Genomic DNA, 11,538 nt, shown 5'->3' on the forward strand with positions numbered 1-11,538 from the left:
AAGTAGCTGGAACTACAGGCGCGCGCTACCACACCCGGCTAATTTTTTGATTTATTGTAGCGATGACGTCTCGCCAAGTTGCCCAGGCGAGTCTCGAACTCACGGGCTCAGGCAATCCACTCACCTCAGGCTCCCAAAGTGAGGTGAGCCACCGAGCCCGGCTAGAAAGGGATCTAATATCAAACATGGGGTTTTTCTCCTACTTTATACAGGAAATTGAACTTACTCATCCCTGTATAGAACCTACACATTTTGCTTGAGCAAAAATGACACCAAGTGAGGGCTACAGATGCTGATCTAACTGATTTCTCAATGTTCTCCAGAGCTTGCCTGATAAAGATTTCCATGCTGTAACCCTGGATCTTGATTCAGTAGGATGGTGCAGGACCCAGGAATCTGTATTTCAAAATAAGTGCTCCAGGTGATTCTTATGCTCTGGCAAGTTTGGGAAATACTTGCTCCAGAGTGGTCTCAGTTCTAGCTATGCACTAGAACTACCTGGGGAATTAGAAACAATTCTGATGTCTGAGTTCCACCTTAGAGATTCTGCTGACCAATAGTGCAACCTGGGCATGGAGATTTTTAAAAGCTCCCTCAATAATTCCAGTGTGCAAAGTGAGAACCACTGCTCTAGTGGCTTTTCAGGGTGAAAAAATCCAGAATCATCTAGGGTGCTTGTTAAAAATGCAGACTTCTAGGCTCTGAGAATCAGAATTTTAAACACATCTGTAGTTGATTTTTTCTCTAAAGAGAAAAAAGTTCAAGAACAAGTTCAAGAACTGCTAATGAGGAAACACTCATCTTATCCACTCCCTGCTTTTTTAGGCTGGGAAAACTGAAGCTCAAGAAGGGAAGGGATGTGCTCAGAGTTAAACAGCAGGTCTGTGCCAGAAACCCACAAAGGTCCTGGGTCAGTCCAGTGCTCTTTCCATTGCCCCATGTTGCTGTGCCATACAGTTATGTCCTCCTTTTTAAAAGGAAGATGGTTTAAAAAAAGTAAAAGGGGGAAGACAGTGAAAACTGTTGGTTTCTATGTGTCCCAGTGTTTTTTCTGAGGGCACATATTAAAATGCTTTTCACAATGGCACCTAGTAACCATAACTCCTCAACAAGAAAGGAACTGCACCACACCCGTGATTAAGGAGCTGACTTGCAACACCAGGTTATTGGATTTCTCCAGGAGGCACTGGCTCTCAGGGTCGAGGCTGCTGGCTTCTGTTCCAGGATGGTCCCTATGGCTCTCCTGGCATTCCAAGTTGGCTGTATGAGTCTGGCTGAGGGGTAAGAAAGGCTTGGCGAGCTTCTGGCTGAAGTACTCCTGGATCTGATCAAGCTCACTCAGATTCTTCCTACAAATATAAAGGAGAGAAGAAAACAAAAGTGTCATTCACGAAGATTACAAACATCTCTTATGTCCCCTGGACATTCTACTGCTTGAGTCAAAATCTTAATACCTATTACTTGGACTATAAATACTTGGGCCCTCTTCCTCCAATCCCTTTACCCCTCTGACTTCGATCCTGCTGCTGGGGACACTTTCTCCACCTTCTGTTTGTCTAACACAGTTTCTCTTCTGATGTTCAGCAAAAGTGCCACCTCTTTAGAAGGGCATCCTTGACAATCATTCCAGTTCCCACTTCTCTTTGCTCTAAGAGAACTCCGGGCTGACATTATCCTTTGCTATCTTGTAACCATCCTGATTTTTCAGCAAGCTCCCTCTTCTAAAAGCCTTCCCTGAGCCTTTAAATTAGTTTAGGGGCTTCTCCTCTATGCGTCACAGTTCTTTCTTTACTCTTCCATCATATAACTTGTTTTATTTCACAACTATTTCTCTGATATACTAGGAGCTCTGTGCTGATTCCTTTATACTCAATGCACCTAGCACAGTGCTTGGCACAAAATAAAAGAATGCTGAATGGAGAAATAGATATGAATAAGTGACTTTTTAAAAGTTTTCTGTTTAGGCCGGGCTTGGTGACTCAGTCTATAATCTCAGTACTTTGGGAGGCCAATGCGAGTGGATTGCCTGATCCCATGGTTCGAGACTTCATCTCTACAATAAATTAAAAAAAAAAATTAGTCAGGCATGGTAGTGCTTGCCTGTCATTCCGGCTACTTGGAAGGCTGAGGTGGATGGATCGCTGGAGCCCAGCAGGTCGATGGTGGGGTGGCCGTGAGTGTGCCACTGCACTCCAGTGACAGAGTGAGTGAGTGAGACTCCACAGCCACTGCACTCCAGCCTGGGTGACAGAGTGAGACTCCAACTCAAAAAAAACCAAACAAACAACAAAACTTTTCTGTTTAAAGACCAGGCGCAGTATCTCACGCCTGTAATTCCAGCACTTGGGGAGGCCAAGGCAGGAAAATCGCTTGAGCTCAGGAGTTCATGATCAGTTCAAGACTTCATTTCTCCAGAAGTACCAAAAATTAGCCGAGTGTGGTGGTACACACCGGTAGTCCCAGCTGCTTGAGATGCTGAGGCAGAAGGATCACCTGGGCCCAGAAGGCTGTGGTGAGCCACAGTTGTGCTACTGCACTCAGCCTGGGTGACAGAGTGAGACCTTGTCTCCAAAAAGAAAAGTCTTCTGTTTAAAACTCTTTATTTTTATTTTATGTATTTATTTTTGGTGGGAGTCTCACTCTTTAGCCTAGGCTGGAGTGCAGTGGCATGCTCATGGCCACCACAGCTTTGACCTACTGGGCTCAGGTGATCCTTCCACCTCAGCCTTCCAAGTAGTTGGAACCACAGGCACACGCCAACACACCTGGCTAATTTTTTGATTTATTGTAGAGATGAGGTCTCGTTGAGCTGCTCGGGCTGGTCTCGAACCCTGGACTCAGGCAATCCTCTCGCCTCTGCCTCCCAAAGTACTGGGATTAGAGGGTGAGCCACCGTGCCCAGCTGAAACTTTAATAGGGCCACATTCTCGCCACTCTCCAATGAGAAATCACACCAACCTTCAGTTGCATAGGGTTTTACGTTTTCAAATACACCATCTTGTTCACTTCTCAGACAACCAAAATTATTATTTTACAACTAAGAACCTTGAGGTTCAGATAATTTAAATGATTTATCCAGGATAAGAAATAGTATGTAGTTACTCAGAATGTGGAACTACAAGTCTTGTGCTTTTTCCATAATAGATGGACTGTGTCCCAACAGGTTCATTCCTTTCTCACCAGAGTTCAAGCTACTCCCTGCTCTGTCCCTACTCCATTCAGGAGTTTTTCTGAGTTGTAGTCCTACTCTGTTACCCAGGCTGGAGGGCAGGGGCACGCTTCCGGCCACTGCAGCCTGCTGGGTTCAAGTGATCCTTCCGTCTCAGTCTTCCAAGTAGCTGGAACTACAGGTATGTGCCATGATGCCTGGCTAATTTTTTGATTTATTGTAGAGTCGAGGTCTCGCCAAATTGCCCAGGCTGGTCTTGAACCCATGGGCTCAGGCAATCCTCTCACCTTGGCCTCTCAAAGTGCTGGGATTATAGGCATGAGCCACCGTGCCCAGTCTTCCATTCAGTTTTTATGGCTGCAATTCATATTTCTCTTTTTCAAAGTCCATTACTCCAAATCTTGGGCCATTTGTCCCTTAAACTCCTTTATTTTCATTATTTCCATCATACCTTCTGTCTTAGATATGTTCTTAATTTTCTCATTTTGAATTAGTTCAGTTTCTCTAACTAGGCCATGAATATCTGGGAACAGAAAATAGTATCTCAAACTTCTCTATTTCTCTAGTACTCTCAGTGTGCCTAGTACAACTGGCACAACCTTGGCACTAAACACCTCTGAATTGAACTGAAAAACTTCCAATTCTGTTGTTAGGAATAGTTGGAATTTCTTAGAGGCAAGTCAAAATTGAATGAGGGGACAAAGGGAACCTTTATTCTATCACTAGAGGCCAAGATTCTATCAAATCATAGTAGTGCCTACCAAATCCCTTAGGTGTCTATATCCTCATGTATACCATGTGGATAGACACCTGCAGGAGGAACATGTCAACAAGTATAAAGTTGGTGCAGCTTTAGAAAATATGCAGACCTACTAGTCTCGTCAGAGGTTCTGGGTATAGAACGTCAACCTGCTAACAATGAGCTGTAATTTTCCATCTGTGAGACAGGCCTCATAGGATTACTGTGATTCAAATGAAGCAGTGTTTTAGGGCTCTTTGAATCCAAGGAGGTAATGCAAGTTGATATTATCTTCTTTCATCTCCATTTGGTAGATATTTCATCTAGGGCAGTAGTTCTCAAAGCTTAGTTCTAGACCTAACACAGCATCAGCATCACCTGAAACTTCACAGAAATGCAAATTCTCAGGCTCTATCCTAGACCTACTGAATCAGAAACTGTGTGGATGAGACCTGGCAATCAGTATTTTAATAAGCCCTTCATGTAATTTTAATATACCCTCAATTTTGAGAATCGCTGAGCAGTGTGGTTTTCAACCTGGTGATGTTGCTTCCCAGGGGACACTTGGCAACATCTGGAGACATTTTTGGTTGTCACAACTGCGAGCGGGTGCTACTAGTATGCATAGGCCGGGGATGCTGTTAAACATCGTGCAATGCACAGGACTGGTCCCCACAAGAAAATATCTGGCCACAAAGATGAGGCTGAGAGAAAAGGAGAGTTTCTTTTTCTCTTCTTTTAGTGGGTTCTAAATATGTTATGTGAATAACCCTAAATCATCAATAGTTTTACTTAAATAGCTTCCAGTCTCCAGCATCTTATTAATCTGAAGAAGTGCAGCTGAACACACTACTTCTTTCAACTTAAGTTTGGGCAGTTTCCCGTAGTCTATAGCACTATTGCTCAATCCTTTTTAATTTGTCTCATGAACCAAAAATATTTTGCTTTCCTGAGTTGGCAACATAAAACCAAAGAATAGGCTAGTTTTTTTCAAATATAAAATCTTTTAAACATTTTTTTCTTCAAACTTTACATATTCTCCTTCCCTTTCCCCATCACTTTCCACTTGAGAATAACTGACTTAAAAGTCAAGCTCTCAGCCTGACATGCAAAGTCCTTTATGATATGGCCCCTATAGAATTCACCTTGCTCCTTGCACCTTATGCTCAGCTTTTTCCTAACTGCACTGCTGGTATTTCCCCAAACCTGACTTGGGGCTTCATGCCTCTGGACCTTGACACATGATCTTTCTTCACAGAATGTCCTTCACATTTGTTGATCCGTTCCTTCAAATGCCAGTTCAAATATGGCTTTTAGAAGTCTTTCCAGGACCAACCCAGAATTTATACATTCCTCTGTCTACCCTTGCCAAGGAAACCTGCAACTCTTACCACCCTGCATTATAATTATCTGGCAACGTGGCTATCTTATCTTCTCCACTGAGAATGACAGAGCCAGGATTAGAGGTCAAGGACTCTGAAGCCAAGTCCTTTCCACTGTACCACACTTCTCACTAGATAACTTATGGCCTGATCTAGACAATTTATAAAGGCCCTTTCAATTTTCACAGTGGATCTCTGGCTAAGATACTAAGAAAGGAACAGAAAAGAGTAAACAGTGCAGATACTTGGCTGGAAGAAGTCAGTGGTTGCAAGAAAAAAGAGTGGGCAGGATGAGGTTTTGTACATTGTAAAGAGGATGTGAGGCTGTGCAGATGTGAAAATGGTTATTATTAGGTTTTGGTGAACAACGTAAAGTTCCTGTATTTATAGGTAGATCAGTAAAATCCTGAAGGAACGGAAGGCCCCAAGCTGAGACAGATTCACCTATAAGCTGATAATACCATGCACGAGAGCCCTCTTTGCAACTTCCCAGAACAGTGGTAACTGATGGAAAAGCAATAACGAACATTGCCATTTTTCTCTTCACCTTGTGCCCTATTATGGCTTCCTGCATCTTTTCTCAGCAGACAGCCTCACCTGAGAGAAGTCAAAATAGAGGTACGGGAGGACAAAGGTGACGTGGTCAGTTTGTCATCACATGGCAAGACTGCCTCTCCCTGCTGTAGGGACTCATGAAATCGGCGGATGTTCTGCACATGTTCTTCATGGCGCGATGCCTGGCTTCTTGTGGTACCACTTCTGTCAAGAAAAATTGCAGCAAAATAAATACCCTACCAATGAGAAACCTCCTAGTGTGACAATAAACAAATCACTCTCCTGAAACAGTACTGTAAATCTATCCCTACTACTACAGCTCTGGCTTCATCAACTCTTACTTGGATTACAAATGTTTTGCAAATAATCTTGCTTTCAATCTTGCCTAACTCCTTTTAATCCATTCTCCACATGACAGCCTGAGTTACTTTTCTTTTTTTAAATATTTTTATTTATTTATTATAAAGATGTAGGGTACAATTCAGGGTTAGGTATACAAACATTGATCATGCAGGTACCCTTGTTGTTACTTTTCTAAAACATAAATCTGGGTGAGGTGTGGTGGTGCCCATCTGTAATCCCAGTACTTTGGGAGACTGAGGTGGGAGGCCAGGACCTTGAGAATAGCCTGGGCAACAAAGCAAGAGCCTGTCTCTACAAAAACATAAAATAATTAGCCAAGCATGGTGATATGCACCTGTAGTCCCAGCTACTCAGGAGGCTGAGGCAGGGGGATCGCTTGAGCACAGAGTTTAAGGCTGCAGTGAGCTGTGATTGCGCCACTGCACTCTGGCCTGGGTGACAGAGGGAGACCTTATCTCAAAACAAACAAATAAAACACATTTGAAGTATTGGACTGATGCATAAGTTCATAGCGTTTTTGCTTGCGCATGGAAAGGCAAATGTTGCATGACAGTTGACTGGTCACAGTTCATCACATTTGCCATTTCTCAGGGTGGAGCCCTGGACCTGATGGATTTACAGCCAGATTTTACCAGACATACAAGGAAGGGCTGGTACCTATCCTATTGAAAGCATTATCTAAGAAAACTTCCTCTATTTTGCCAGGAAGGCCACCATTCAGGTACAGGAAATTCAGAGAACTCTTGTGAGGTACTAGTATGAGCTGACCATCCCCAAGGTACGTAATCATGAGACTAGCCAAAGTAAGCATGAAAGAAAAAATATATATTGCCCAGGCAGGTCTCGAACCCGCGGGCTCAGGCAATCCACTCACCTCAGCCTCCCAAAGGTGCGGGATTACAGGCTGAGCCACCGAGCCTGGCTCTAGTTCCTATCTTATAAAAACTTTGTTTTCATAGGATCTTGGGGTTCCCAGTATTGTGACAGAATATTGACAAAGCTCTACTCTATCTCATTTCTTCCTCTAATAAAAGAAAGAAAAATGATAAGCCAGTTTACATACCTCCCCCTGTGGCCCCATTTCTTATCATCACCAATAGTTCACTTACCTCCCAGGAGAGGAGAAAGCAAGGTCCTTTGATGAGGTGTGAGCAGGCTGGTCTGCGGTCTGTCTTGCGAAGTGGCTGGAGAATGCAGTATACATATCAGAGGTAGGGAAGGAAAAGGGACTGTATATTGGATTCTGTAGATGCAATGAGAAAAATGGCATACTTGTCATCACAAATCCTTTAGGGACAAAGCAACTGGATAAATACATTTGTAAAGTTTATTATGTGTGTACAAATATAATTTACAGAATACTTGCTAAGTGATGAACATGATGTTAAGCAATTTATATACATTTTCTCATTTAAACTTTACAAACATCTTATTATAAAGTCCTATTTTCCTGAGCTGTGGGTTTGAGACCCGCCTGGGCAGGCAAGACCTCATCTCTACAATAAAATAAAAAAATTAGCCGGGCGTGGTAACGCGTGCCTGTAATTCCGGCTACTCAGAAGGCTGAGGTGGAAGGATCGCTGGAGCCCAGCAGGTCGAGGCTGCAGTGGCCGGGAGCGGCCACTGCACTCCAGTCTGGGCGACAGAATGAGACTCCAACTCAAAAAAAAAAAAAAAATTACTATTTTATCCCCATTTTATAGACAATGATATCAGATTGTCTTTTAGTTGCTTTTTTATGCTCTTGTTCCTTCAGTTTGTTTGTAAACTCCTGACTGGATATCACTTTACATTTACTTTACATGTGAGGATAATCTGGCTGTGAAATTTCTTGCCTCATAACTACCACAGTTGATTTGAAGAAAAGATCTTCCTATACAGGGTCTGAGGAACTCTTGGTCATTTTTTCATGTATTCAAGCATTCTATATTTATTGATGCCCACTCTGGGTCAGACCCTGGGCCAGGCATACATGATAGAGACATGAATAAAACACAGGCTTTACCTTCATAGAATTCCTCTATCTTGGAGAGTCTGGAAAATTCTCCTTTCCTTTACAGTTAAACTCCTTAAAAGGAGTTGTCTATACTTACCATCATCAATTCCCCTCTTCCCACTCTCTTTCTATTTTTTTTTTCTTGGTTTCAATGTAATAGAGTTTTTTAAAAGTCACCTGATGGCCAGGCTCAGTGGCTCAGACTGTAATTCTAGCACTCTGGGAGGCCGAGGTGAGTGGACTGCCTGAGCCCACGGGTTCAAGATCAGAACTCGTCTCTACAATAATAAAAAATTAGTTGGGCGTGGTAGCATGCACCTGTAGTTCCGGCTACTTGGAAAGCTGAGAAGAAAAAATTGCTGGAGCCCAGCAGGTTGATGTTGGGGTGGCTGTGAATGTGCCACTGTACTCCAGCCTGGGTGACGAAGTGAGACTCCAACTCAAAAAAAAAAAAACAACCCAAACCCAAACCAAAAAGTCACCTGATAAGGTTTCAGATTTCATATTATAGTTAACCTTTTTTTATTTGAAAATTGAGACATCATTCATGTGTTTTAAAATTCCCTTTTAGAGTGTTCAATTCACTGGTTTTCATTACATTCAGAGTTGTGCAACCATTTCTACTAACTAATTCCAGAACATTTTCATTATCCGCAAAAGGTCAGGAGGTTGTTATGAGAAACAGATACTAAAGAATGTGTTCTGTGATCTGGAAAGTGTCAACTATGTAAAGGGTTTTCTTACAAGTCAGTACAACACTTATTAGTTAGGTGTGTGAATCAAGATACGTACCAGTGACCCTGGGTTCTCTGCCCCACGTCTTGTTTGCTTTTCTTCTTTGAAGTGCATCAAATTCTCCAAAGGGGAGACAGCAACTTTTATCTGCCCCTGGCACTCGCCACTGAAGTCTGTGATGTTGTACCAGCCACAGATAAACTGGAAGCCAGAGAGAAGTGGAGAGAGGTCCACCGAGGCAAAGCCGATCACTCTCTCCTCATCTGTGGAAGAAAAAGAAGAGCTGGGCAGTGTGGTTGGGCCCGTCTTGCCACAGAGATTGAAGGCTGCACACAGAGAAGCTGATTCAGGGGACAGAAGAGTCAGTGATCCCAAAACCATCAGGGAAGACAAATAGTGAGGTTGAGAAAGACTGGCAGTCCAGAGCCTACTTTCACTGTTAAGAGTTCCCTTCCTGTAAGGCAGAAAAAAGTTGGCAGGCTTGAGCTAAGTCTTCTTGATACAAGGAATTAAAAAACATCCCTAAACTTGAGACACATTCACTGCTTTCCCTAGGCTATCCTGTCACAGTGATTTTTCTCAGGATAGTGGGTCTTGAAATTATGGAATTATAAGGGATTTGCATTTTCCTATTTATATTTATCTGCATTTTCCAAATTTCCTATGACATACATACATATTATATTTAACTAAGAACACAGTGACACACATTACAAAAGAAAGACAAACAACCCCCTGAAAACCAGTACAGGATACAAAATGAGTCTGGACTCAGGTTTATCTCTATATGGTAAAGAGGCTGCCCTTAATGACCGAGGAGAGAGAAGACCCCTTTTTTTGTTGGATGAGCTACCATGTAATGACCTTCATTTTCAGATTCTTTGCTTTTCGCTTCCCATTTCTGACATGAAAGTAGCTGGGATGAACAGGAATCCACTAATCCATGAGTTCTTATTTTGTATAGGCTCTATTCAATACACTGAATATCAAAGGCTGAATCTATCAAACATGACATAATTATAGATTTATAATTTGCTAAATAAATTGAATAATACAAATTTTCAAGAGGAGTAGTCATGAAGCTCCCACAGTTCCTGGCACACTCCTGATGACATTGAACTCATCACATATTATATAACATTTGTTTAGACTGCTTGTTCTTCATCGGCCTGGGACTTACCTAAAAGATGAGAACAGGTATTATACTATGTTCCCTATACTCTATACCTGGCATAACATCTTCCCATATCATGATAAACTTGATAAACATCCACTGAAAACATAAATGAACTGGCCAGTGTAGAGTGGGACAAAGAAGCAGTGTACCACAAGAGCAAATCTGAGCATGGTCTTGATGGGAAGACATTCTTCTAACTCCCTGAGCTTCAAGTCACATACATATAATGAGAGGTATTGAATCAGATTTAAGATCCCTTTTAACTTGGAAAGTCATTGATTTTATGAACACTTGAAGTTGTATTCCCCAGAATGGGGGTCAAGTAATTCTTACCCAGTGGGGGTTAAGAATGGTGGCAAGAACCATTAATTTGCACACCACAGATTTTTTTTACAGATTTACAATAAAAACTGATCGTGCTTTATTGACTAACGGACATGTAACTTGTTCTTTTTTTTTGAGTTGGAGTCTCACTCTGTTGCCCAGACTGGAGTGCAGTGGCTGCTCCCAACCACCGCAGCCTTGACCTGCTGGGCTCCGGCGATCCTTCCGCCTCAGCCTTCCAAGTAGCTGGAACTACAGGCGCACGCTACCATGCCCGGCTAATTTTTTGATTTATTGTAGAGATGAGGTCTCGCCAAGTTGCCCAGGCGGGTCTCGAACCCGTGGGATCAGGCAATTCACTCACCTCAGCCTCCCAAAGCGTGGGATTACAGGCTGAGCCATCGAGCCCGGTTAACTTGTTCTTTTTTTTTGAGTTGGAGTCTCACTCTGTCGTCCAGACTGGAGTGCAGTGGCCGCTCCTGGCCACCGCAGCCTCGACCTGCTGGGCTCTGGAGATCCTTCCGCCTCAGTCTTCCACGTAGCTGGAATTACAGGCATGCGCTACCACACCCCGCTGATTTTTTTATTTGTTCTAGAGATGAGGTCTCGCTGCCCAGGCGGGTCTCGAACCCGCGGGCTCAGGCAATCCACTCATCTCAGCCTCCCAAAGGCGCGGGATTACAGGCTGAGCCACCGAGCCCGCTTATTCTATTTTAAAGTGGGCACAATAGCTCACACCTGTAATTCCAGCACTTTGAGAGGCTAAGGCAGGAGGATGACTTGATGCCAGGAGTTAAAGAACAGCTTGGCCAACATAGCGAGAACTTATCCTACCCCCCCCACAAAAGAAATATTTGAAAAGATTTATTTAATTTTGAAAATTTGAGTTTGTGGGTACATGAGGCGGCAATCTCACAAAATTAAAACTTTCCCTCCAGGGAAGATGTCAGCAAATAACTCCTGGCTAAGATTAAACTCCTAAAATCTTTGGTTGGCCTCAAGCTAACAGGTAGCATAACAATAGGGCAGAAGCCAGGATCGGTGGCTCAGCCTGTAATCCTGCCCCTTTGGGAGGCTGAGGTGAGTGGATTGCCTGAG

The 11,538-nt window shown here is 43.1% G+C and overlaps 1 protein-coding gene across 2 annotated transcripts in view; it reads right to left on the reverse strand.

The window, feature by feature from the left end:
• Positions 1 to 11,538, reverse strand: part of C2CD3 (C2 calcium dependent domain containing 3) — a 146,628-nt gene that overhangs the window by 23,249 nt on the left and 111,841 nt on the right. For both annotated transcript variants that reach the window (XM_008072276.2, XM_021706037.1), the window contains exons 27-30: positions 8,997 to 9,202; positions 7,318 to 7,451; positions 5,888 to 6,049; positions 1,132 to 1,349 (exon numbers count right to left, since the gene is read on the reverse strand). In XM_008072276.2, coding sequence (XP_008070467.1) covers positions 1,132 to 1,349; positions 5,888 to 6,049; positions 7,318 to 7,451; positions 8,997 to 9,202 — 720 coding nt within the window. The remainder of the gene's footprint in view (positions 1 to 1,131; positions 1,350 to 5,887; positions 6,050 to 7,317; positions 7,452 to 8,996; positions 9,203 to 11,538) is intronic.

This window comes from Carlito syrichta, unplaced genomic scaffold, assembly GCF_000164805.1.
Source record: "Carlito syrichta isolate Samal-C Ts95f unplaced genomic scaffold, Tarsius_syrichta-2.0.1 Scaffold315077, whole genome shotgun sequence".
Taxonomy (NCBI): domain Eukaryota; kingdom Metazoa; phylum Chordata; class Mammalia; order Primates; family Tarsiidae; genus Carlito; species Carlito syrichta.